The sequence below is a fragment of the Dermacentor albipictus genome, chromosome 2 (assembly GCF_038994185.2).
Source record: "Dermacentor albipictus isolate Rhodes 1998 colony chromosome 2, USDA_Dalb.pri_finalv2, whole genome shotgun sequence".
Classification (NCBI taxonomy): domain Eukaryota; kingdom Metazoa; phylum Arthropoda; class Arachnida; order Ixodida; family Ixodidae; genus Dermacentor; species Dermacentor albipictus.
This window is the reverse complement of record NC_091822.1, coordinates 167,411,650-167,438,735: the sequence shown is the minus strand read 5'-3', so window position 1 is coordinate 167,438,735 and position 27,086 is coordinate 167,411,650. Positions and strand designations below refer to the sequence as shown.

The 27,086-nt window shown below is 46.6% G+C and overlaps 1 protein-coding gene across 1 annotated transcript in view; it reads right to left on the bottom strand.

The window, feature by feature from the left end:
- The window catches only part of LOC139056283 (rab effector Noc2-like), a 96,476-nt gene that overhangs the window by 55,640 nt on the left and 13,750 nt on the right, over positions 1-27,086 (bottom strand). Inside the window, exon 2 of the mRNA XM_070534385.1 lies at positions 2,728-2,825. Coding sequence (XP_070390486.1) covers positions 2,728-2,795 — 68 coding nt within the window. The 5' untranslated portion in view covers positions 2,796-2,825. The remainder of the gene's footprint in view (positions 1-2,727; positions 2,826-27,086) is intronic.

Genomic DNA, 27,086 nt, shown 5'->3' with positions numbered 1-27,086 from the left:
TCAAACAATGCGGCACAAACATCGCTGTGACTATAATCTAGTATGGAAGCCCCAAATGATAATATTACCGAAATACTTAATCCTAACCCAATCTTACAGATGGAACTTTTTCTTCTTTTTTTTTTCTTTGTAGCACATTTTGTATTTTGCAATAGCCGACGTGAAAGACTCCTACCTCCCCATTTCGCGCAGTTGAGATTTTGAAAGTTATAATAAATAAAAACGTGATCGTGACAGCCCATTACATATTACCTTCCTCTCATACATTCGGAAAAGTAAATAGTGCCAGGACCGGTTAATGAATGGCGACTAAAACGATTTCTTTTTTTTTCTCATTGCCATGTATTCGAATCGAAACTCCCAAAGGTACCAAAGTTCTCAGCCTAAAGAAAAGCATTGCGTTTCGGAGCGACTCCATCAAGATAATAGCGCCGCTAATGAATACAAACAATTCCCACGCGGAGAGATAAATGGAACTTCTTTAATGGACACCTGTCCCCAATAATTTATGCCCCACCTTGCCGCGCCTTTAGTAACATCAATCCCGCTCCGATTCGTCGAGGAACCATGACAAGAGTAACCCAATGCGTCGAAGTTCGACGACTGGAACGCGAAGAAAAGCAAGAAGGCAGACAAGACGTAAGTACGTGTCGGCGCCTTCGTAAATTTTCATTAATGAAACACGTCATTGCCGATGCCGTGTCCTCTGGCCGTGTCCTTCCTTTTCTCCTCTCTTCTTTTTTTTTAATCCTAGAAAGCTGCAAGGAGTTGGAACGATGCCTTCGTCGTAATGGACGTTCAATTTCGAAAGTAAAGAGCCAGCGAACAATTTGGTTTTTTTTTTCGTTTTTCCTTACTTCGGGTCTAGCCCTACATTTACAGAAAAGCAATAAAACAGAACAAGCGTGTCTTCGTGTTACACCACTGATCGCTTGGCGAGAGGCAGCGGAGCTACAGTTATTTGCGACATAGTCGTTTAGAGGCGACAAAAATGTATTACGACTCGCGCAAGAAGAGCACGCATTAAACTGGAGGCTCGCGAACGAACAAAATCAGCAGGCTTCGGGTGTCCCTTCATCTTCGAAATCATTTGCTGCGACCGCGACAACCTCTAGCAGGAGACACCGCCATCATGATGGTGGCGATAACGATGATGAGGATGATCGTCTCGGTTGCAGTCCAAGCCGCAGTCGTCATCCTGGGTTTCACGGCTCCAAATGTAAATAACCGAGACATAGCGGCCCCGATATTCTTTGTATTATGGAACTCTAGTCTGTATTTCGATGGCATGCTTGCGGAACGCGGCCGTTGTCGTCTTCTATATTCAATGACGATTATGATTATTACAATGATGATTATGATGATGAGGCGCCTTCAAGACATGACGCATACCCATAATGGGGGATGGGCCAAAAGTCGGATGGTTGTTCGGACAGGCAATGACTTCAGAAAAAAAAATAAGCTTGAGAAGGTAAACACACATATCGCGCTTGTCCACACATAACTGTATACCTGTTACTTATGCAGAGTTATTCATTTTCAAACTTCGTGCTTCAGACCTTTTTCTTTAGAGTTGCTTATTTCATTTAGAGTAGCCTATTTCATGCAATCTTTGTTAAAAGTTGGAAGCTCTAAATGAGAATTTTGCTTCTAACATAGTCGGCAAAATTCTGTTTTCTCTCTAAAATGCAACAAACTTAGTTCGAATGGGTACAGCGGTTACTGTCTAACGCGACCATTTCTGCACGTCCCATGCATTCGAATACGGAAATCAGAGTTCAAGTATTCAGGTTTTATTCAATATTCAAGTTTCAAGTGTGACACGCTTTGTAGGAGGGCAAAAGGCGACAATTCCTCAGGAGGTCCTCTCCCCCCCTTCTCCCGGCAAATATATATATATATATATATATATATATATATATATATATATATATATATATATATATATATATATATATATATATATATATATATATATATATATATATACATGCATTGCACTTGAATGCATGACAGCAGACTCTATAACTAAAGTCTCCTCCTTAACCTCCATAAAGACATCGTGCGTAATTATTTATGTATGGTGTAATGGGCGAGATAGCGCGTTATTGAAGACACTCTGAATATGAGTAGACTAATGGGTGAAAGTATGTAGCTCATAAGAAGAAAGGAGAAGGACGACGAAAAGAGCTAGGTATGAGAAAATGGCTGCTTAGATCAACATTTTACTGAGGAGCAGGAACAAGAACAAGATAAAGAAGTATTTGAGTCCTTGGGCGAAGTGCCCGCTACAACAATAGCACACTCAATTAGACAACCGAAGAAAGCGAAAACATACGATTGAAATCGACGCACAGTCAGCCGCATACTGTCCCGCCTTTGCTCAACTTGAGCGACCCGCTGGTACTGTTGATGCTCGCTATGACTGCACACCCCAGAGCGAGTGCTTACGCTTTAATAAAAGAATGGGTGTTCTTAAATAATAATGGCGAAACAGCAGGTGTACTACAAGCTGGTTTTAGTAGGCAATCGAAAAAACTGTGACAGACGGCACGCTGTTCGCCAGACGCATCTTCAAGTTGTCCGTGACTCTATATTGAGAAACATGCCTGTCCCGAGTTCCCGACATTCGGGTATTCCCGTGCATGCGACAGCACCGCAGCGCCACTTTTCCGTCTATCGGTAATGGTAGGAAACTCCACACGGTTAGTGCGGGCAGGCACTCACTTTGCCCGCAGCGCCAGCTCCCGGTCGTTGGGACAGACCCACTTGTCCTTCTCGGCGAATTCGCTCATCGCTGAGTCTGCTCGGCTGTTCTCGGTGACCTGCAATAAAAACAAAACAAGAACGCGCACACGCGCCGCTGTTTTCGATGGTTTTGACACAACAAGCATCCCACAAGCCACTTGCGAAAATTAATTGTCTGGATTCAAACTCACGCGGTATGAGAGGTACAGGCGTTCGGCGTAGGCCATACTCACAATAATAATTCGCGAGAATAGCGAATTATTATGGTGAGTGTGGATTACGCTATCGTACTAGGTACGCCTTCAGAACGACACTTACATTGTGCGCTCGGGACCCCCCCCCCCTCCCCCCCCCTCCCCCGGAAAAGAGCATTTCTTCGTCAGTTTGGTTGTCCCCTGTTGCAGCGAACCAGCGAAGTGTATCTTACAATGTGGCCAACTGCGCCATCCCTCGGCGAAAAAGATGCCATTAGCATCGAGCGTGCCCCAAGTGTTGGACTGAATTATGCGGTCCCGCAAAATTCAGTGCAACAAGCCGACTCTACCATAATTGATTTTGTTTCCCGTAAACGAACTGAGCACTCGGTCAGGACAGGTGCATACCTACATACTACCAAAATACAAGAGAGAGAGAGAGAGAGAGAGAGAGAGGGTGCACGGTGGAAGAGCCTGCCACTCGCTTCTCTGGTTTGTGTGAGAAGCGGCCCGAAAGTTTAACTCCATCACACGCGCAAGCTTTACGAAACAGCTTGCAGCTGAAAGTATTCTATTCATAGGCACTTTTAGACCTTATCATATACGCCTCATGGAAAAACTGGCGCATCAAAATAAAATAAAAAAAGAGATTTGAGTCAGACAGGCGCGGCCGATTCCGACTGACTGCGACCGCTGCCGGTCGAACGCATTCTCTCGCATTTTATAATTCGAGGCGGTGCTATTTTTAGCTATGGCCACACGACAGCGAGCTATCCAGGACAGATTTCCAGGGACGTCACTTCATTTTCTTTTATTTATTTTTTTTTTATTTCGCGAGACAGTACATGACACACCGACGTTTCTCAACGTTTCCAGCAACAATAACATTCTGGCGGGCGTCACGCGAGCAGACGTAACAGCCTGAGGGGGTTGAGTGCGACGTGCCAGTTGCAGCCAGTCTCGCGCGGCGCGGGGCACCTCTCCGGTGTTTGCAAAACAGAGTTCAAACACGTGTTCCTTTGATTGCTACACGCCGCGCCGCTAGCCTGCCCTATCATATTCGCTTCGGGCTTTCCTGCAAGGGCTCACAACATCCCACCGTGCCGAATATATGACACGCAACGAGCTATTCTTAGAGAGAGAGAGAGAGAGAGAGAGAGAGTTATCACAAGGTAAAGGCATCGAGGTCAACCAGGCTAGGCCCGGTTAGCTCAGCCTGGTTTACCGAGATACGTAGTTAATCATAATTAACTAACTCGGCTCGACACGCGCACAGAGAAACGGCACGCGAATTACATATTGTGTTGCAACTTTCGAGTAAAACAATCGGCAGAAAGAGTTAAGCTGAATGCAGATTAAAGATCAAGATCGAGCGGGTGTGGGGTGTGTCCCTCCTTTCGTGTTCCGTCTTTTGTGCTGCGCTCTAAATTTCGTTACTGTGATGCAATGCTGACTGGCCCAGCTATCCGTCCTATTGCAACATCTGTGTGGTTCGCGAAAAAGAAATCTAATCAAGGTTAAATAATAGCGCGGGAACAAATATGCGTGGGCAGTGTTACACAATATAAGTCGCGAACTGGCGGCCGCAACATAACGACGCATAGCGCAGGTCAAAAGAAAACGTTGCTAAAATCCGTGACATTCAATTCCTTTACAATAGCACCATACGTTTTCTATCTCCCTACTCAGCAGAGCTTCTTTAGATTACAGAAATGTGCGAGCCATAACAGCAAGAAACAAATCGCAAACAAGACAAGGAATCTTTTCACGAAGAGGTACAGAATAAGAAACAAACAAACAAAGAGCGGCACGGCACTCAACTCACTTAATAACGTCGTTTGTGTCCGTCTGCACTGCACACTTCCTTTTCTTTGCAGACATTACCAAGGAAAACTTATACAGCTTGCCAGACCTTATAGCGACCAAAAGTTCGTAATCCTACTTCTACACGGTGTCGTAAACCTCTTCCACCGCGGCGTTTTCGTGTCCTTTCATCTGCGCTGTGGGAACAACAGGCTGCAGGCTAAGCCGTTCCAATTGCGGGTGATTCGATTTCTCGGTTCATTCGATCGCTGCAGCGACGACTCTCGCCGATGACGTACACATATACGGTTCTCCAACCAACCTTTAATCCGATCTCCGGCGAGAAATCCTCTCAGCTTATGTTGCTGCATCGATGTTGGTAAGCGCAGTTTTCGATGACATTTGATGCTTTTTGAAAAAAAAACAGAAAGAGAGATAGAATCATCAGCTGCGCGGAGTTGGTTGCGACAGGCAGAACGCAATTCTTCAATGCGTTGTGAAAACTTCTGCGTCGCTGGCCATCTCGTTTTTTTTTTTTCGTGAACTGTGAAAACAAACACGAATTTGTTTTGATGGATGGGAGTTTTTTAACGTGCACCTTAAGTTATGTACACGATTTTTTTTTTTGCATTACTACTCATTCGAATGCAGCCGTGGAGGACGGGAGTCGAATCTTAGACCTCGTGGTCAGCATACTAACGTCATAACAAGTGAGCCACTACTACGGCGGCCAAATCAACATTTGAAGGTTTCCCTCTTAGGAAAGATAAATTATCAGCGCCATCTTTTATTTCATTTTTTTGCGAATCTCGAGTTTTCAGACGTTAAAGGTATAGGCAGTCGTTATACTGCCAACATACTCTTTCAGAAAAGCACACGACCTCGCAATAAAAACACTTTTTTTTAATCTAACAACGTTACCTAAGCTATAATATGGTTAGTGATTCATGTGAACGTGGCTCGGTCGTTCAAAACCTAATGAGAAAAACTTGCATACCCCATACGCGCTGTATCCATAACTTTATATGAATATATAGAACCCTGTATTGAAAACCTCTATGTTCCCATATAAACCCATATGGTCCTAGACGATTGTGGATCTTTTCCAATTGGGGAAATCTTTCTGTGTATATAGCTTCGTTAATGGTCTCTAACAGGTTGTCGAATTTTCACTATACGCAGTCATTAATCGGTTCTCAAGACTACACGCTCAAGTGAGAGAAAAGCTAGATTATGACGACACGATTAACTGTGTGACGACAATGCGCCAATCGTGCCACAACCTTGAATCTGGAATATGAAGCATTGCAGACCGAGAAGCTAACTAGACTGAGCATTCCAAGAAATGCTCACATCTGCATCCATTCAATCGCACAATTCCTGTCTATACCTGTTCAGTGTCAACTGCTAAACAAGACGCCATAAGGTGGGACACGTGATTGTCACTTAAAGACTTCAACGACGAAACGGACGATAACAACGCTTTCGTAGCACAAATTTAGTCTTCGCTGTACATGTCTTCACAACTGATAGGAACGTCAACGATGTTTATGATATGACTGGCTTTCCAGATTAGCATATGTACAGTGTAAGAAAACGAAGATTTAAAGACACATTAGTGCGCTAGACGCTCAATGCTGTCGTGGTGAGAAGCAACGGTAGAGGGAGCGCGCTTGCTTGTCCTAAAGCGAACGCTCCTTGCTGCCGCTCCCATCCCAAATAAATCGCGCCGTGCCTCCGTAGCTAAGCTGATTACGTGACTGACTCAATCAATCAATCAATCAATCAATCAATCAATCAATCGATCGATCGATCGATCGATCGATCAAATAACTTTATTTTCACCTATACAAAAATTTATCGTGAAAGAAAGTGACCGGGAAAAAAATCTGCCTAATCAAAGCTTGACACAATCCCAGCCACCCCGTCAGCGGTGAAAACAGGGCGCAGCACCGATAATCTTTAGCATGACAAATTGTGCGAAAGAAATAAGCAAACACAGAAATGCGATGTCCAACAATTGTTCCATACTCGCACACTTGTACCGCAGTGGACACACCATTAGTTCGCGTGTACAAGCAGTATGACGATTTCCACGCACGTATTTCTCGGAAGGAAATGTATAGTTCACAGTGGAACGCAGAAATGCACTTTATGACATGCGTGCAGCAAAAGAATAATGAGAAAATAAATATGCAACGCACGAGGAACCTCTAATGTTGAAAAACGCACGTTTCAATTCTAACAAGAGTAATGCTGTTATTTCTTTCTTTTTCTCTTTTTTTTAAGAATGAAATGTCGGTTTGAAGTGAGTCGGAGTAGTACGATGTCGTTAGCAAGATACGTCGGGTGTGATGCGTCCCGTGCTGCGGGCGTGAAAATGGAAAGTGCCAAGGCGTTCGATATCGGTAACGACAGGAAACAGCGTTTATTTCGATCAAGGTGCCAGAGATTCATAAAACTATCCCATTTGCCGAGCGCTGCCTTCTTGTAAGAGCCTAGTAGTTTGAAATTGTATAAATCTGATATTTTAAAAATGTTCAGTTCTTCCTCTATTTTTCTTTTTTGAAAAGAGGGGCGGCTTGTTTTGCAAAGGAAGCACTTGAAATTATCCCAACCACTTTTTTTTTCGGTAACCTGCTTAGTTTAGATACACTAACTGCCGTAGTTTTACCCCATACCAGCAAGCTATAACATGATAGTCAAAAAGAGCGTCGTATAGCAATCTTTTTATTGAAACTGGTAGCGCATGTCGATGACAGCTCATTAATCCTATACACTTACCTAATTATGACGTTATCGCTTTTGCTTGTTCATTCTGTGGCATGTGTGCATTGAAGATGATGCCAATTGTTTTAACACATATTCCAATGCGAACAGTGTATAGACCTACGGCAACGTTCTTGGGTACCGCAGCCAGTGCCAGCGGCGCACAATATGCAAAACGCTTAGTTACGGTTTCGTTCAATATTGGGCTCTTCGCTTTGCACCATATTCATTAAGATTCCAGCAAAACAGGCTTGCTTCGGTTTGAATGTTTGAGCAATCTTTTCCATTAAACATGACTCTGTTTCATTTTTTTCCCTGATAGATAGCATGATTGATACGATTAAAGGCTTTGATAGAATCTAGCTACAGTTCTAGATTCAACGTCGTAGTTTCCATGTTCTCTGACATAATCTCTTTCTGAAGCAGCAGTGCGTCTTCAGAGGAGCGATTTTTTCTTAATTGTAACTGACGCTTAGTAAGGAGATTAAATTCTTGCTAAAATTTTCAATGCGGGCATAACTTTCTCAGGCCCTTTCGAAAAAACTGGCAAAATGGAGAGGGGGTCGTAGTTTCAAAAGCTGTTCTTGTCAGCTCCTTTATGTACTACCATTACTTTAGCCACTGGCGCATTACTTAGAAAAATACCAGTTCGAATAGCTCTGTTTAATATGTCTATACTCCAAGTGGCGATCCAATCAAGTACATACCATAACAAGCTTTATTTATAATCTGCCTGCCTCACAACGACGACTGTCTTTAAGGGCCGTAAAAAGAACCGTCACCTGAGCAATAGAAGTAGGCTGAAAAAATAAAAACTGCGGTAATCTTGGGAAACCTACGGGCAATAAATGTGAAAGCAGCAGTGCTTCTTGTCTGTACAAAAAAAAAATATATAACTAAAGCAGTTCACAGGTTTCTCCTCGCTCAGTGAAACGTTTTCAAGTACTATTCAGACGAAAGCGTATGACGCAGACTTTCTACTCAATAGATGATGTATAGTTTTTTCCAGATGATGTCACTTTTTCAGGGGCAATCACGGTCGAAAATACTTCGGAAATATTCTTCCTCTGATTTAGAAGCGGCTTTGTGTAATTTATTCCTAAACAAGTTGAATTCTCGCAACATATCATTGTCACGAGTCTCTAGGACGGCATCGGACCTCCCGTTTTGCACGTTGAGAGGTTTTACTAATTCTGGAATGACCCGCTGTTTGCGAGCTTTCTTACAGCCCTGGAAGGTTTTCTCTGGAAAGGGCACGTCATAACGATGTTTAAATATCTGTAAGAACTTACCGTAGGCAGCGTTCACATCTGCAAGAGTAGTTTGCCTCCCTTCAATCAATAAGCATCAGTGTTTGTCTAAAGGTCTCGTGTGTACGCATTGATACATCGGCATATGCTGCATTTCTTTCGATTCGATTTAGAGCGCAGCTCTTAGGTGCCCGTTCCTGCGGCGAGCATGGCCGCAAACGAGCGAACGAGCACAACAGCGAAAGATGAAAGTGAACGCGCAGTACAGCGAGGCGTTGCACCATGAGCAACAAAACTTCAGTTGTCAGTAGCGCTGTGTGCTCGTTCCCTTCAGTTGGCCTACGTGCTCTCTCGCGCTCAACCTCAAGTTATGCAATACCAACTAGCCCACCAGTCTGTTCTGTTGAGGGATGAAAGACGCGAGAAGGAAAGCGGTGAGGAGGTCGCAGCGGAGCCATGATGCGGAAAGCGGAGGAGGAGGGCACGGCGCAAGCGTGACAAGAAAAGCGTAGTGCGGCGGCAATGGCTACGAGATGGCGCGAGAGTAGCGGGCGTCGTCTGCGCCTTCTGCTGGCGACGGCTGCTGCGGTTCCCACCCGCGCCTCACCCGCGCGCTGGCTCTCGCGATCTCCAGTTTAGCGAGGCAGTCGCGCTCTATTCGCAAACGTGTCGCCGCCCCTGCGTTGTCGTATCCTCACCATCGAGCCGCCATCTTCCATCCGTCATCATCGCGCCGTCGTCACAGTGTAGCCGTCATTTTGTCGTGGTCCTTCCGTGGCCGTAATTTTGTCGAAGTGATTCAATTATTGTCGTGCCTTCGTTGTCACGCGGCCGTCGTCAGCCAGCCGTGGTTATTGGATCGTCGTCGTCGTCGTTGCACCTTCGCACAACTGGGCACGACGACAGCAAACGATGACAGCGTGAGGTGGAGTGCGCAGTACTGCTCAACGGCGACGAAAGTTGACGCCGTGATGATTCCATGGCAGCTTGTGCGGGAGCCGTCCCTACGAGTGGGCTTTAAAACGTAATTATTCATTGTTATAAAATAAGATTTATTTTGTGTACATATTACTGGAATGTACAATGACTCCCCTGGGCGGTTTACCTTTTTCTTTTGCCAGTAATCCATAACTGTTGTTTCCCCCGTTACATTTTAATTAGCACCTAAAGGCTGGAGGTCGTCTGGGAGATTGTACGGCCGCGGAAGTGAAAACTGGTGGCGTTGTTCAGCAGGGCCGCCTACGTGGGAGCCAAGAAACGAGCGTACGACCATGGAGTAGGTGATAACGCGCAGGCGGCGTCGGATGTTGAATCAGAGAACTTCTCGCAGAGGCATAGTACTTGTGAATAGTGTGGGAAATCGATTATACAGCTTCGCTTTGATGTTCAGATGGTCTTATTGGCGCACATGTACAAAATCACCATGACCATCATCATCAGCCTATGTTATGTCCACTGCAGGACGAAGGCCTCTTCCTGCGATCTCCAATTATTCCTGTACTGCGCCAACCGATGCCAACTAACGCGCGAGCATTTCCTCATTTCATCACCCCACCTAGTCTTCTGCCGTCCTCGACTGCATTTCCGTTCCCTTGACACCCATTCTGTAACCCTAATGGTCCATCGATTATCTAACCTGCGCAATACATGACCTGCTCAGCTCGATTTTTATTGCGACAGCAATTATCTGGACACTCCAGGGGCATTTCCGCCGTCGCCGTCGCCGTGATGTTCCATATGAGTTAAAGCGTGTGAGGGTGAGCCGGCGAACGCGAGAAACGCGGCACGCATGTGTGCCCTTTCCTGCAGCGCGCCAGTGGTGTCAGGCGAGGGAGGAAGGGCGTTCTTCTCCTGCGGCTGCCAGGGTGTCTCAAGGCCCGGAAGGGCGGCAAAGGGCAAGCAGGCCCAAGGCCTTACTTGAGCCCTAACCCTCAGCCACGTCCCTCTTTACCCTTCCCCTTTTCAATAAAGTTTATCTCCACCACAACCACCCTCTCAAGTTCAACAAATGGCCACAGAGGGCGAAAACATCGACCGCGCGGCGCTGCTAAAGAAACAGGCATACTACACCAATTAAAAGGATTCCCCACTGAGCCCATTATCTCCCTCACTAGCTTAAAATCTAGTGACTGTTGGTTTCGAATTTTTCATTTAGGTCGTCAATTCTTTATATTGAAAATTGGCAAAAACAAAAAAATTTCAGAAAACGAAACTATGGAGCTCACAACTCTGTAACTTAGCAAGGAAAAATGATATAAAAATTATAGGAATTGTATCTGATAGTGCATCTGACGTGGAGAAGATTGATATGTTACACATGAATCTAAAAAAATTGTATTGTGTAAATACAGCTTCTGCAGAACCCTCGTACACAATGTAACAAATTGACATAAGATATTAACTGACATATTCTAATTCTCCGCATTGAATGATCAAATGGATGCCGTTTAAAGAACCACTATATCTGTTTTTGTGCCGAGCTATTCATTTGTAACTTCGTCCTTCTACTTTTTTTTTTGAAACTTTCGAGTTTTTGGAAATTCTCTTCATAAAATTCAGGCCCTAAATCGATATTCCGCTTTCGACAGCCACTAGGATTTAACTTTCCCTCTCTAGTGTAACAAATTTCATTAAAATCGATCCAGGGGTTATCTTAGAAAAGCGTTTTTGAGTTTTACATGCATTTGAATGGGCCGCGTCGGAGTTGGGCCTGAGCTAAAGCTTCCTCTTAATGTCAATTAGAATACTGGCTATACCCGTTTTCTCTCTGATCCAAATCACTCTCTTTCTGTCTCTTAACGTTTTGCCTAGCATTTTCCATTCCATCGCTCTATGTGTAGTCCTTAACTTGTTTTCAAGCATTTTTGTCAGTCTCCAAGTTTCTTCCCCATATGCCAAACGCATCTACGGAATATTTTTGTCTAATCATTTTTGCCTTCCGGGGCTCCGGAGTATCCTTGTTCACGAAATGCCTCAGCGCAAACACGCGTAAATGCGACCACGAGCGTAACTCGTACCTTCTAGCATTTGATCAAGGAGGTTTACCCCTCACGAGAAAAGATTCACATTTCAAAAAATTGTGTAATCGGTATGTACCGTGAGAGCTGCATGGTCAATGTAGCCGAACATTTATTGATTGCTAGCATAGAATATCTTGAAAAGCCATCGGACTTGCTCTGGCTAGTTTGCAGGTTTCGTCGTGATATCTAATCTCTGTTATAAAAATCATTAATGTAGCTATTTCCTGAAATGATGCTTTAATATAACTTCATATCCTTTATAACAACAACACCACAAGCAAGGCAATTATGCCTGAAACTATACATTTCGAACGCAGAACGTATATCAGTATGTCAGCATACTGTCTGCATCAGCCTCAGAGGTCTTGCTAAAACCGCATGTAACGAAAACGTAATGCTTAGGAAGGCTATACATGCATGTCTTGGCTTCCTGGTAATACTAGGGGACACTAGGGGGCGCGACGTAGTGAAGTCGCCTTCTCATCGAGCTCTGACGTAAACGTCTATAGCTTCGGGATTTTGAGTCCTACAGCGAAAATTCAAGAACGAGAAGAACCACAAACACCAGGGGATCACGGAACTACCGCCATCACTACGGTAGGACCACTTCTCTAATCTCTGCAAGAGTTTGAATTTTCGAGGCGGCCACGCCGCGAGCTAAGCCTAGCACCGAGGGAACGCAACGGCGTAGCAGCCCGCACAGCTGCTGCGTCGGCCCAAGCATGACGCAGCCACGGGTAGTGGTTGCAGCGTCGGCGGAGACGCCGGCAGAATAGCGAAGAAACGCAGCCGCAACAGCTGCGGCAACTGCCGGAAAGGACGCACAGCCAACGTCCTCGGATGCAAATCATGCAGAAAGAAGACCTCCCCACGCAGGAGAGCTGGAAGGAGCAAAGATGGGCATCGGCGCTTTCGCCAATAAAGAAGAAACCCAAGAGCGCTGGTGCCGCTCCATAGGCGGCCGATACGTCCCGGAGGAGAAGGTGAAAGGAGTACTAGCAAGAACAAGGGAACGAAAACCCTTAAACCTGAAGAAAAACAAGGCCATGGCAGAGAGGACGGTAGACAAGCTTCAAGTTCGCCTGCCATCGGGCACAGAGAAGATTATCATCCGACCAGCAGGAGGAATCGACAGCATAAAGAAGAATCTGGGGGTTCTCGCCGGAAACGCCATCCCTGAGGCGGCCGCGCTACCCCTCATGACAGAAAAGGGCATTGTCTTCAACAAAATGAACCAAACGATCCTAATATCAACCCCGAACAAGGAAAGGGAGAAGCTTTCGCCAAAATCAAGAACAACCGAGCCGGAGAAGAAGATATCGAAATGACTGCCCACCCTGCGATGCCCGAAGCGGGCAAAAGCGTCATCTATGCGATTAACTTAGGGCTGACGGAAGAACCAATACACAAGGCGTTGGACAACCCACGCAACCCAACGTATACGGCAGTAAGAAGACTAGGAAGGACATCCGAATCTGGCATCATTAACTTCAAGGATCTGGAAGTTCCGAAGGTCGGAAAATTTTTCAGTCAATGGATTCTATGTCACCTATATAAGAAAAAGTACGACGTGTGCTACGCATGCGGCAAGATTGGACACAGGTAAGACGTCTGCCCAGATCCAACAAGCACCCGCTTCAGAGGCTCCGGGCTACGAAATCAGCCCGAGGAGCACGCCTGCGAGCCGAAGTGTCGCCTCTGCGGGAAGAAACATCATTTGGGAGACCCGACATGCAGGGAACTCTACAGGAAGCCCCACTGGGTTAAGCAACGCGACGTGGCCCGAGCCGAGGCCAGGGCCGAACGAGACAAGGGACGAGCGATCGCAGGTGGAAGAAACAGGCCGACAACGAGGGTTACGCTACCGCCTACGACCAAAAAGCAACGATCCGAGTCCAGGGACAGAAGTGCATCTAGGCCTCTGCCCAGGGACGACCAGACCCACTGGCCGGGCCTCCAGAAACCAGGGGACAAGAGGACCCGCTCTGGTATGCATGTCACCTTCGCAAGCGCGGTCTCCCAAGGTAGGACGCCAGAAGTAGAGGCACAGGCTATTTTATCTAAGAAAGAGATAGACAAACGAGATGAGGAGAATAGCCAAGTAGAAGAAACAATCAAAACCCCACTGGAAATAGTAAACCAACCCAAAGAACAAGTTGAGCAGCTAACGAACGCAACAGTGCGAGCTACGCAGGCGGCGCCAACAAGGCCGCTTACCCCAGTCGAGAGAACAGCCGCCCCCCACCCAGACGCAGGACGAGGGCACCATGGTGGTAGATACGGTAGGCACCGCGAACGGGAAGGCAGAGGGGCACGAAACAGCTCGACCCGAGAGAAGAAGAAAGATGAACAGAAAGATTAACGAGGACGAACTAGAGGCACGCCTCAAGGAACCCGAGGAAAGCATGCTAACCAAACTAAGCGCTATCATGGATAAGAATGTCCAGGCTATATCAAATCGCATGAACGCGCTTCTGACCGCGCTATGAGGCGAACGAGCTCAACCCGATGCGGAGCCTCCCTCAAGCTCGGAAGCCCCGTTCTCTCCCTTATCATGGCCAGGACAGGAACATTAATTTGGAAGTGGAACTGCACGGGCTTCAAAAAGAAAAAGGCGTTGCTGCAACAGCACATTCTAAATCAAGAAGAGCCTCCGCTTGCCGTGGCGTTACAAGAAACAGGGAAACCCCAAGTCAAAATTTCAGGGTACCGCCCATTCGACAGCAGGAGGGGCGAGAAATCTACAGTATCCACCCTAGTTAAGAATAACATAGCGGCAATTCAACACGACGCGAGTACGAACGAAGTGGAAGCCGTACTCGCAGAAATCCTTACCAGCAAAAATAATAGGGGAAGCATATTCGTTCTGAACGCATACAGTCCCCCTCGTCACAAAAAGGCGCAGTTCGAGAACGCATTTAAGAAACTGCTGAGGGCAGCAAAATCGTGCCCCCTGCTCTTAATAGGGGACTCTGATGCAAAGCATCCCGAATGGGGCTACACCAAAATCGACAAGAAAGGTAGAGTGCTGTGGGAAGCGATTCAGAAGACAGGACTCTCGCCATTAAGGGACCCGAACGAGCCAACCAGAACGGGTAACAGCATCTGCTGTGACACAACGCTGGACCTAACACTAGGGCACAGGACGGGCAAAACATCGTAGAAAAACACGAGCGAACACCTCGGCAGGGATCACTTTATAATCGAAATCCAAATCGATAGGAGACTGGGGCTGTCCGTACATAAGCCAAAGCAGGCCACCGCAACTGACTGGGACAAATTCAGGGATAGCAGGTCAATAGCAGATTTAGGCGAAATCGGAGACATAACAGAGTGGACCTCAACCGTCGTTTCACACGTGAAACAGGCCGCCGAAACGGTAGAGGGAGATGACCTCCCATTCAGATAAGACAACAAGCTTGGAAATATGTGGAACCGAAAAAGAACCCTCGAGAACAAGCTAAAGCGCCAGAAATAGAACGGGAACCTTAGGAAAGAAATGCCGAGCACAATAAAGAAATAGAGAGCTACGCATTCAAACTAGACGAGAAAAGGAGGGATCAAAAATGCGACGAGCCAGAGAAGAATATGAGCCACCCTAACACGTGGCAGATGCTGCGCCACCTCATAGACCCCACCAACACCAAAACCCACGCCAACATACAGCAAATCAAGGCAAGATACAAATTTTACGGGAATGATGAACAGCTCATCGACCGACTTAACGAAATCTATATAGGCCGCGCATGCCCGGCAGCGGATAAAGGTTATCAGGGAGCGGAGAATCCGCAACTGGACGAATTCATTCTAGCAGCAGAGGTCAGAGCCGCGCCCCTTCAATCGACCTTGTTAGATAAGGAGACGGCTTTTTTGGATGGGTAAGATTTGGATAAGGTGGCGCCACTGCAGTGCATGGGTTATATAGGTGTATTTCCTGGAAATCAAGTTGTTGAAGTTAGCGCATTGTGTTGTCGTCTCCCTTCCGTCCTTGTTTGCTGGCGCTAAATATATGCTTTCAATTTACCAACACGCCCAACAAATGGCAATTCCATAAAGCGAACGCGATCCGTTGCACATCAACAAGTGCTACCACGCGCGTCCCACACAAGGCGTTACGCAGAATACCGTGTCCTCAAAATACTATATATATTACTCAAGTGTGTCTTGCGAGAAACTCTCTTTTCCGGCACAGAGCTTTTAACCTTTGCTGTTTCATGGTGCATGAAAGATCAGTGATGCGTACTTGTTCCTCGGCCTGACAATAAAAGAAAGAAAAAGAAACAGAGGACGTATAGGCTGAGCTTTTCGAAAGCAATTTGGAAGTAAAGGGTGAAGGACCGCAAGAAGGGGATTATAGAAAAAAAAATAAGAAGGCTAATAAGACGCGCGCACTTTTATCGAACCGCGGAGCTTAAACGCCCCAGGTGGCGGTGCTTATACTTGTGGGCATTCACACAACACCACAACCACCGCGCGCGCGCCGTAATAACCCAGCACTCTCCCTCCCGCCCTCCTGCAGCTCACCCTCACCCCCACGGGGAGAGCGCATAATAAACACGAGGAATCTGCATGCCCGCCAGCCAATTACCGCCGCGGGGACCAGGTCTTTAAAGAAGGGCCACACGCCGCTGCGCACAAAGCAGTGAAACTGCGGCTAATTAATTGACGATTAAGCGGACTCATCAGCGGCCACCATATATGCGGCAGTGCGACTCATTATCTTAACAATCGACGAGAATAAAAAGCGCGAACCGCGCCGTCTTTTCCAGCTCGCGCGGACGAAAGTCTCCGCAAGCTGCGTAAACGCCGACAGAGACACCTGCCGCAGACGTGTTCCGAATATGGCGCGTTAAATATAGATCGGTCGTTAAAAAAAAATGAAAGAAATTATAAAAAAAATAAACCCGCGATTCACCGTACGAATCATCGATATCACCAGTATCCAACACGTTGCAACAGGTTCTAGTGGGTTATTCGAACGGCTTCGAACACTAGCCGGTGTCACCTTTCCAACACGTGCCAACAACACCAGCGTCCGTCTCTCCAACGGGTTCCAGCAGTAGCCGCAGCCATCTTTCCAAACGTTCCAACAGTGGCAGCAGCCATCTCCCCAACACTAATAGTAATAGGTTCAAGGAGCAGTGGTGTCCATCATTCGCATAGGTTCTAACGAGCAGCAGCCAAACCTTCCAACAGATTCCGACAACCATGGAAGTGTACAATTAAGGGCGGTGAATCGTGAGGTCTGGAACTTATCAATGACAGCAGCGCACGGTCAGCGACGACGCACGAAGAGATATCCTGTCTTTGCAATCTTCAGCGTAACTGACCTTCACTAAGTATCGCACCATGCAAGTTGTGTGTGTTGGGTATGTGTGTGCATGTCTGCACTTGCAAAGCGTAGAAGCTCGGCGGTTGTTGAACCCAATTCATAGCTGCTATGAGCCGACCGGCCGCTCCTGATTACAAGCGCCACACCATCGTGAGAATACATATAGTCGTTGACGCAAACCTCCTGGAAAGGGTTGCGTATATATCGTGTACGAGCGTCGCAATGCTTGCCTAGAACAACACCGCGCGCCCTACGTATACGTCGTTTCACTGAACCTTTAAGGCGTCCCCCAAGAAACCGAACCATAGCAACAAAGAAACACAGTATAACACAAGGCTTGTGTCAGGATTATGCCCGACACTTCCGACAGTGACAGGAAGAGACGACGTGTGCACGGCTCTCGGCTGGCTTCCGGCCACGTACAGGCGACATTCATTAGAAACGAAGTACCGGCACACGTACAAAGCGAGAACACCGAAGGTCGACAAAAGAAATACAAAGATTGTGACAAACAATGAGACATCTTCCTGGAGGTCTAAGCGCGCAGGCGTGCAACAAGACAACAGGGGGCGCTGCTTGGATCGCACACATAAGAGCAGAATATGCGCTTCGGTTCCATCGTTGCCGTGCTGCGAAGAAGAAAAAAAAACTTTCTGTTTGCAGATTCTGCCGGGTTCCGAAAAGTTCCGCGAGCAGTCCTGCGTTGCCATCCTTTTCGGAACGGTCGGTTTTCGTCGCCATCCGCGGGTCCCATGCATATATACCATTCTAAGCCGCGAGTTTCGTCTTCCGGGGAATTTTAAGCAGCGCGGAAACTCAGACACAAACCCCTTTTCCAGCGTTTCTACCGCTCCTAGACCGGCCACGGCGAACGACATTGAACGACATTACTGTGTTTGTTATACGTGTCTCCAATACCTTACGTATACCTCTCACGTAAGGCGAAGAACCGATCCGACGACGTTGACATTTTGAGAAACGCAACGAAAGCGACGGCGCCTATACTGTCAGGGAACGGGATCAGAGCGCCTCGGAGAGCCTGCCGCTTCGATCGCTTGCGCGTGAGCGGGCATACGCTCGCAACCGCTGTCACGCCTCGGAATTCGACGGCTCGGTCTCGTGAAAAAACTACAACAACAACAAAAACAAAACAAACAAGAACAAGTGCTCTCGGCATAAAATTGCTACTGAACGAACTTGCGGTCGCAAGTCCTGCTCTCTCATGGCGCACATTCGCACTGACGTATTTGCTTTTGTTCATCAATCGCCGCTTCAGCTATGGGTCGCTGACGGAGCTGCGCTAGTGGGACGCAGATACTGAACGCGTCTCAGGGGCATTGTTGGTGACATTCTGTTGGTCAAAGTAACCAGATCGTGCCCAAAGACCCTTCGTATTGCGCGAAAAGCTGCTAATTGATGATGTCACTAAGGTTAGCGGCCATGGCGAAAGCTCGTGAAGTGACGGGCATGACGGCGGTCCCGAATGGCGCTGGCTAACAGTCCCGGGGCTTGAAAGGGGAAAACTGGCATCCAACCTACGCTGTAGCGCACAGCTACAAATGAAACCCAAGCTAAACATCTCCGATGATGATAATGATTGATGATGATTTACTAGCATCCCCTTTGAAAGGGTGCGGTGACAAATGGTCAGCTAGCCTGCTTGACCAATTGACCCATCAGGTATGCTATAGATGCTTTTCATTTTTAAAACAGATGAAGAGCGAAGGTACACTTGCAACTACGTCAACAGTAACACCACCATTTTAGGCTGCGGTTCTGAACTCGTCGCCCCCAGTGGGGGCGACGAGTTCGACGATTTGATCCCGCGACCTCGTGCTCAGGAGCCCAACACAGTAGCCACTGAGCAACCACGCTGGGTCGCTGTCTGGTGCAAACGCGACCTCTTGCTTGGGCCGCGATGCGGCGGAGGCGAGCGCCATCTGGAGGTGTTGCAAGGAACAGGGCGCGCCGCTCCATGGTTTACGAAATTTGCGCGCGCCGGCGCGCGCAAAAGTCGTTCGCCGTGGCCGGTCTAGGAATGGAAGAAACGCTGGAAAAGGTTCTTGTGTTTGAGTTTCCGCGTAACAGAATTATGTTTTCTCGGATATCGAAATTACAGCCCGACACTGTCATGTCATTAGGCCGTGTGTAAGTCGTACTATAGGATTTTTCTGACGTATGTTACTTTGAAAAATTCAAATAGTTCAGTAACTTCTTTGCGCTAAATGGAGGGCCTGCGTGGTTGGGTATGCGTGGCTCGGAAGGAATCTTGCCGAAACGACGGTCGACGCTGGATGCGGGACGCCGACGCCGGGTTTTTTGCGACACGGGGCCCTTCTGCAGGCGCGTACGCACGTCGGCATACGCCTTGTTAGGTTTGTCCTGGCGCTCTCATCGTCTACTCGAGGTGAGCCATCCATGCGGCAGCGTTCTCCCGTCCGAACGAACGGACTAGTTTCAATTGTTTCCTCATTCGTCCCACCTCCGGTTGCAGTTTCTCGCGGTTACTGGCAATAAAATGGCCAGGCTTAGCTTGGTTAAGCCAAGAATGCGTTGCATATTGCGCTAGTTGCGGCCCAGCTTTTCCTCCGGCTGTCGTGACGTCACGTCACGTGGTTGCGCTAAAGGTCAATGGTGGCTGCCCGGCCGCGCCCAAAGGCTGAACTGAGTGATTGCAATATGCAACGCATAAAAATAGAAGCAACTTAATAACAAACATAGCAAACTTAAAAGAGAATAGACCCACATATGAGACGCGCAGCAATGAACAATGGCTCATACCCTCAATGGTGGCTGTGCGGCGGCGCCCAAGGGCTGAACTGAGTGATTGCAATATGCAACGCATACAACGAGGCCAGAGCTAAGCCTCGAGAAGGATCCCACGTCCCTTTCTATTCGTATTACTGCTGCTGCCTCCTCTCCGTTAAGAGGCGCTTGCATGCATGGTCTGCCGAGTCTCGTCGCATAATCCCACGGCCGTGTTTGTTATACGTGTCTCCATCGCTCCAAGGACCAACGGCGGATCCCTCTGTCGGCATATGCCGCTGCCGAGTGCCTTCGCTCAGAATCGCGAGACACTCATCCCCACGCTCCGCGAAAAGGTCGACGCCATGGTGTCCTTTCCACCTCTTTTCTTTATCTGTAGTTGTTCTTTTTCATGAGAACCATTTCCCGGTTATGGTTCTCCTTTTGTTTCTCTGCCCCTTCCATACGATGAGGTGCCCTCGTCTTGAAACGACTGGTCTGCTAATGGTTCACGTCTGCTTCCGCGCCTTAACCGGCCCAAAACTTTCTGCAACAATGAAGCCAGCCAGAGTTCGCTCCTTTTCGCGGATCATGATCATTTGGCGCGCCTCATAATCTAACCCTTTCCCTTCCGTCCAGCCTACACATAAATACTCAGGTCATTATACGCAGCTGCTATCCGAGTACGCAGGTATGTTTATAATATACGACTGTACTTGACATTTCCGGCACCAGTGTCTCATTCATATCTCACATACAATTCATAGCACGGCATCGCACACTTTTATTCGCTCTCTCTCTTAACGAGTTCCTTTTTTCTTTCTTTGTCCTTCTTCCTCAAAATTCAATTTAGGTTCTCTCCTTTTTATGACCCCTATTAATTTGTTATTATTGACTTTAAGCTTTGGATTCCTTCCCGTGGTACGGGCATTCACTCGCATTACTACATTTTTTTTATCTTTGAGGGCACAATAAAGCCATAGAGTCGAGTTGCGGTGCAAATAATATTGGAAGGGAGTTTAGCAAAAAGGTCAACACGGAAGCTAGTGCTACGGGAACTAGTGCCTGTACTACATCGATGTGCCTAATCTTCGTCTCTCTGGCTTCAAACGGCTTTGCGCCTTTGCGAATCGATCATTTTAAACAAACAATATTGCGTTACAAATGGTACAGCTATTCGCATGACTACAGGCACATCTGCGCATATATATATATACATATATATATATATATATATATATATATATATATATATGTATATATATATATATATATATATATATATATATATATATACATATATATATATATATATATATATATATATATATATATATATATATATATATATATATATATATATATATATATATATATATATATATATATATATATATATATATATATATATATATATATATATATATATATATATATATATATATATATATATATATATATATATATATATATATATATATATATATATATATATATATATATATATATATATATATATATATATATATATATATATATATATATATATATATATATATATATATATATATATATATATATATATATATATATATATATATATATATATATATATATATATATATATATATATATATATATATATATATATATATATATATATATATATATATATATATATATATATATATATATATATATATATATATATATATTTTTTTTTTTACGAACTCTATAAGAAGAACGAAACTAAAAAGCAGGTGCACGCTACAGGACGTGCCAGAGCTACGCGGCGTCTTACCCGCGCAGTCGAAGAAGACTCGGCGAAACTTGTAAATCACGGGCTTATCGCGTCGACCCAACCATGCACTTAGCGCGCTTCCGCGTTTGGTTCCCCATAAAGTGCGTGGCGACTCACATGCTCTATGGAATACACGCAGGGAAAGAGAGAGAGAGAGAGAGAGAGAGAGAGGAAAAAGGACGCCTGCGTCATCAAAAAACCAAGCTTGCCGAAAGCGTCCTCCTCTTCCGTCGGAATTACTTCGTGCTTGCGTATGTAGAGCAGTCGTCGCCACGGGCCAGTCAAGTCGAATGAGTTACGATATCTAAAACACATATACAAATTTAACACACTGGACTGGTGAATTGCTCTTTCGGATCTTTAGCTGCGTTTCATTTTTTCGCTGGAAAAATAAAAACAAGATATTCTCTCTTTCTCTCTTTTATGGAGAAAGCTATAACGGAGCTTGTCCTTGCGAAATTTCCCCATCCGAGCCTCGAAGCCGATGGCGTCATTCTGCGACGTCACATACATCGCTGGACTCTCGCGGGTTCGGGTTCGTTTTTAGGCAGGAAGAACCAATAGAACGTTAGAACGTGGCGCCGCTCCTGTCGTTCACTTTTACTACGTTTTTCGGGACACTGCATCCGAGATCAAGTGGCGTGCGGAGTTTGCACCTGATAGGAAAAAATGAAGGAGAGGACGCCGAAAACGATGCGACACTATCACGCAGCTACTCTTCTTGATATTCAAGCCGCACTTCCTTATTAATATTTTTTTTTCACGAGCCACTTCCCAAAGGTAGAGGTTGAGGATTTTCCTCGACTCGTCTATTCGCAGTCCGACCCTTCCCAGTGCTGTGGTGTGGGACTCGGCACGTCATCTTGGAGGAGTCTGAATCCTTCTGCTTCTCCAACAGCCAGGTCGTGTACTCCGAAAGCGACTTCTCCGTCGTGAGAGACACGAGTCTGAAGGGACACTATACCGCAGAACGACTGCATAAGACGGGAGTCAGCTAGTCCCGTCCTACCGCATCGTTTCCTCCGACTTATAGTATCGCCTATAGCATGTGCTCCACTGACGCCTTGTAGAATGTGATTGCCGTATGAAACGCGAATGGCGTTTGATGACTGTAAAAAAAAAATTGCTGTGGCTTAGGTAAGGTTAAGCCCAGGATTCGAAGCATACTAGCCTTTATTTTAGTTGTTGAACCACTGTTTAGCTTGGTGAACTGCTGTTGCTTGGCTATATTTGGTTCGGCTAGACGAAGAAACAACTCATGCGTTACTCTGCTTCGCCTTGGACGCCCCGCATTGGACGCGGTGAGCGTCGAGCAACGCAGCGTTCGGCGCGGCAACGAAATGTGCGCCTGAGCAAGCGACGCACGCCTGAGCCTAATGCCATCTTCGACTGGTTGTTTCTGAGCGCTCTGGAGCGCTCTCGCGAGCGGCGTTGTCTTCGGCTGGTTGAAAGAGGGTGCCCGCCCTGCGTTCGGCTGGATCTTCTCGATTGCTCTCCTCCACCTTCCAGCGCTCTGAGGAGCTCCGAGCCCTGTCGTCGGAGCAGTCGTCGAAATTGAAACGTCATCGCAGAGCCGCGTTGCTGCTGTTGGCGACGGCCCACCGTAACCTAGGCAACCTAGGCCACTGCGACGAACGCTCGTCCCGCCGGCGCGTCCGCCGGTTTTCCCGGCAGCGCCGGGAGCTTTCGATAAGCGAAACGTCGGACGTTGGTAGTAGTCACGTGGTTTGGCACCTGCCATTGCCTCCTCCGAGAGCGAGTCGCACGTTTGGCTTGCGCGCTCGTCCCCTACCTCTGAGCTCGGGGAACGCCGGATCTGTCCGACTCTGCTCCGGGGGATGGAAGCGACCAGCCGAAGATAGCATTAGAAACAGCTCGTTTCTAAGGCAACACCGCATTCACTAGAGGCGCTTTTGTACCGCTTTGAAGCATCGTACTCGTGGCTCAGTGGTAGCGTCTCCGTCTCACACTCCGGAGACCCTGGTTCGATTCCCACCCAGCCCATCTTGCAAGAGTTGAGCCAAAGCCACTTCTCCTCTGTCGTGACGTCACGGTGTCACGTGGTTTCAAGGCGACACCGCCGCGCCTGAGGAGCTGGGTTGAGCTCTCGTAATATGCTTCGCATAAAAGAAACAGGTAGGTAAAGAACCTTTCGGCCTGCTACACCGCAAAGCTTCAAAAGCGAAGATGATGGCGTAGACTAGGGAAATCATATTAATGTGAGCAATTATAAAATACAGACCTAGCTAAGGACGATAACAATGAGGAATGATGATAACATAATGATAAGACAATTAGATAAATCATCGGACGATGACTGTCGATGGCAATGCGATTAGCATTCAAGCTAGGTAGCGACGCACCCCATGTCTCAACTCGCGTTTATTTAACACCTGTAATGGCCCTTCTGACACCCGTCGATTCGGTTATGTGCGACACATTCCTGTACAGACCCACTTTGCTGTGACACTTGCTTGCTGAGATCGTCCGCGGGAATGGCAGCGAGACGACCGCTGCATGACGCCGACGCAGTGTCGGCGAGAGAACGACGAAGAAGGAATGACATCGATGGAACGACGAAGGCCGTGTGACGCGGATGGCACGACGACAATGATGACGACAATTCGTAAACGATGACGATTGCATAACGACGGCATCGTGGCCACGAGACGAGGGTGTGAAGACGACGCTGTGCCGACATACGGCTGACGAAGCCGGAATGACGTCGATCCCACGACCACGACAGCGCGACGACGGCACGATGGTGGCACGATGACGTCGCGATGACGGTATGTCATGACGGCATGGCAACGGTGTCGTAGCAACGATTGAATGTCGACGATATGGTTGCATAGAATGACGAAGAAGAAATGACGTCGACGGAAGGACAAAAGCGGTACGAAGAAAACGGCACGACGGCAATGGGACGACTTTATATGAAGTGATGACATGATAAAACGATAACACGACGACGACGGGCATGACGACGACTGTGTGGCGACGACGACTGTGTGACGACGATGGCGGGACGACGATGACGTCACTACGATGACGTCACAACGGCATCACGAGAGTCGGATGTCGAAGTTAGAATAAAGATAACAGAACAACCGCGGTGGCTTCAAGACGACGGTACGACAACACATGCACGACGACGACACCGTGACGACGATTGCATGGAGTCGACGCAATGGCGAAGATTACACGAAAACGATATCGGGACAATGGAGTGATGACGAGTGTATGGCGACAATACTGTGATGAAGGCAGCACGACGAAGCCTGCACGATGACGATGACGTGATGTCAACGGCATGACGAGTGTCGGATGACAAAGCTGGGATGACAACGATGCAAGGCCCACGACGGCATCGCGACCCCGAGCACAGACCTTGTGGGCCTGAGATCTTGGGTGGAACATTGGTCGGAACACTGGTGGGTGATCAAATCACGAAACTGGAGGGATGACGATGGAACGACCATGCCGACATCACGACCACGAACCACCGCACAGTTAGTGGCCCAAGCTGGTAGTTTGAGCCGCTTTGTCGGTGTAAGCTAGATAGATAGATAGATAGATAGATAGATAGATAGATAGATAGATAGATAGATAGATAGATAGATAGATAGATAGATAGATAGATAGATAGATAGATAGATAGATAGATAGATAGATAGATAGATAGATAGATAGATAGATAGATAGATAGATAGATAGATAGATAGATAGATAGATAGATAGATAGATAGATAGATAGATAGATAGATAGATAGATAGATAGATTAAACGCTTGTACGAGGCAAGATTGGCAAAGTATTTAATGCCATTCGCATTAAAACACGAAACATCCAGTGTCATTATATGCATCTCATAAACACCAAGCCCTACTCTATCTAGATACATAGGAGCCATATAATAAAAGTAGAAGCGAGAGAAAAAAGAAGTAACGTCGCTGTTAGACAAAGATAATGGTCTTCGCGCTAACAACGCCGCCCGCGCCATCTGGTGCTGATCTTGCGAACAGGAAACGGTGCTCTGCAAGCAAAGCGGGGATCGCGGTTTCACCTCCCTTCTATTCCTGCGAGACAGACCGTGAGAAATTACTAAAGGCGTAAAGGTAGCAAGATATGGTATAATATGGGAGCAAAGCGGAAAAGGCTCTTTTCAATTGCGAACATACATACCGCTAATCGCCAATTTCAAAGCACCGCCGAAGGTCAAATAGCAGGAACGGAGCATATAGCGCATATTGTCACAGCAGCAAAAGCTGCCAACGGCTTTTAGGCGTTTGAATGCGCTGTTGGTAAATAAAAAACTATAGAAATTGTTCCTCGAATATCAAGCACGCACGTACGCACGCACGAACACAAGCAAACACAGACGTACGCACGCACGAGGTGCTTCGAATCGGTGATGCAAGCTGGATGTTGCCAAACGCAGACAGTTCACGCAGGAAGTTTCGATTGAAGATGTAGGAGTGTTTCTAATTTGTTAACGAAGTGAGCGAGCCAGTGAACGAGAGGGTGAGTGCAGTTCCTATGAATATAATAATTGAATGAGAAAACGATAGGATGAGAGAGGCGGGATCGTTTCTGAATTTATTTATTTATTTATTTATTTATTTATTTATTTATTTATTTATTTATTTATTTATTTATTTATTTATTTATTTCAGGAAGGGTGGGTTTTTTTCGTGTAATAAGAGGAAGGGAAAAGAGTGAATGGAGCAAGTGACCGTGCAATGAAGTCCGTCAGGATCGTTTTATGAATCAATCAATCAATCAGTCAATCAATCAATCTATGAGGGAGCATGAGCCAGCGATTGTAGACGTGCACATGTAGGCGAGGAAGTAATTTAACATCATATTCTATGCTAGTGCAACCGGAACCCCCGTCTTCTCAACCCGCTACGCTACGCCGAAAACACACAGTGGCACCGCTAACAATATGTACATGCATTTTAAAGACTATACGCACCTTTTTTTCTTTTTTCAACGTTCGCACAAGGAGCTCTTCTCAACTATGCAAATGCTGTGTTAAAGCGAAAGCTCACACGCATACGTGTACCACACGTAGACACACACGCACAAAAAAAAGAAACGAACTTAAATTCCGGTGCACCATACGTTCGCGAAGAATTACAGTCCGGTTCTTGGCTTCCAGTGATTCAATATTTGACTGTCACGATTTTTTTTTGTGCGTCAAGAATCTAATATGGAACTATTTGTCGATGAGGCTGTTTCCATGCGTTTGCGCTTGCCCGTGTTTCGGGACGCCGTTCGACCTTTCACACTTTATCAGATTACGAAGTGAATTGCGTATGCGCTTGTTGTCGGAGGAAATGAACTTAATATTCAATATAACGCAGCGCGTTCCGATCGGACGCGATTTCGACATTCGGGACGAGTCGTCCGAGCAGCGAAG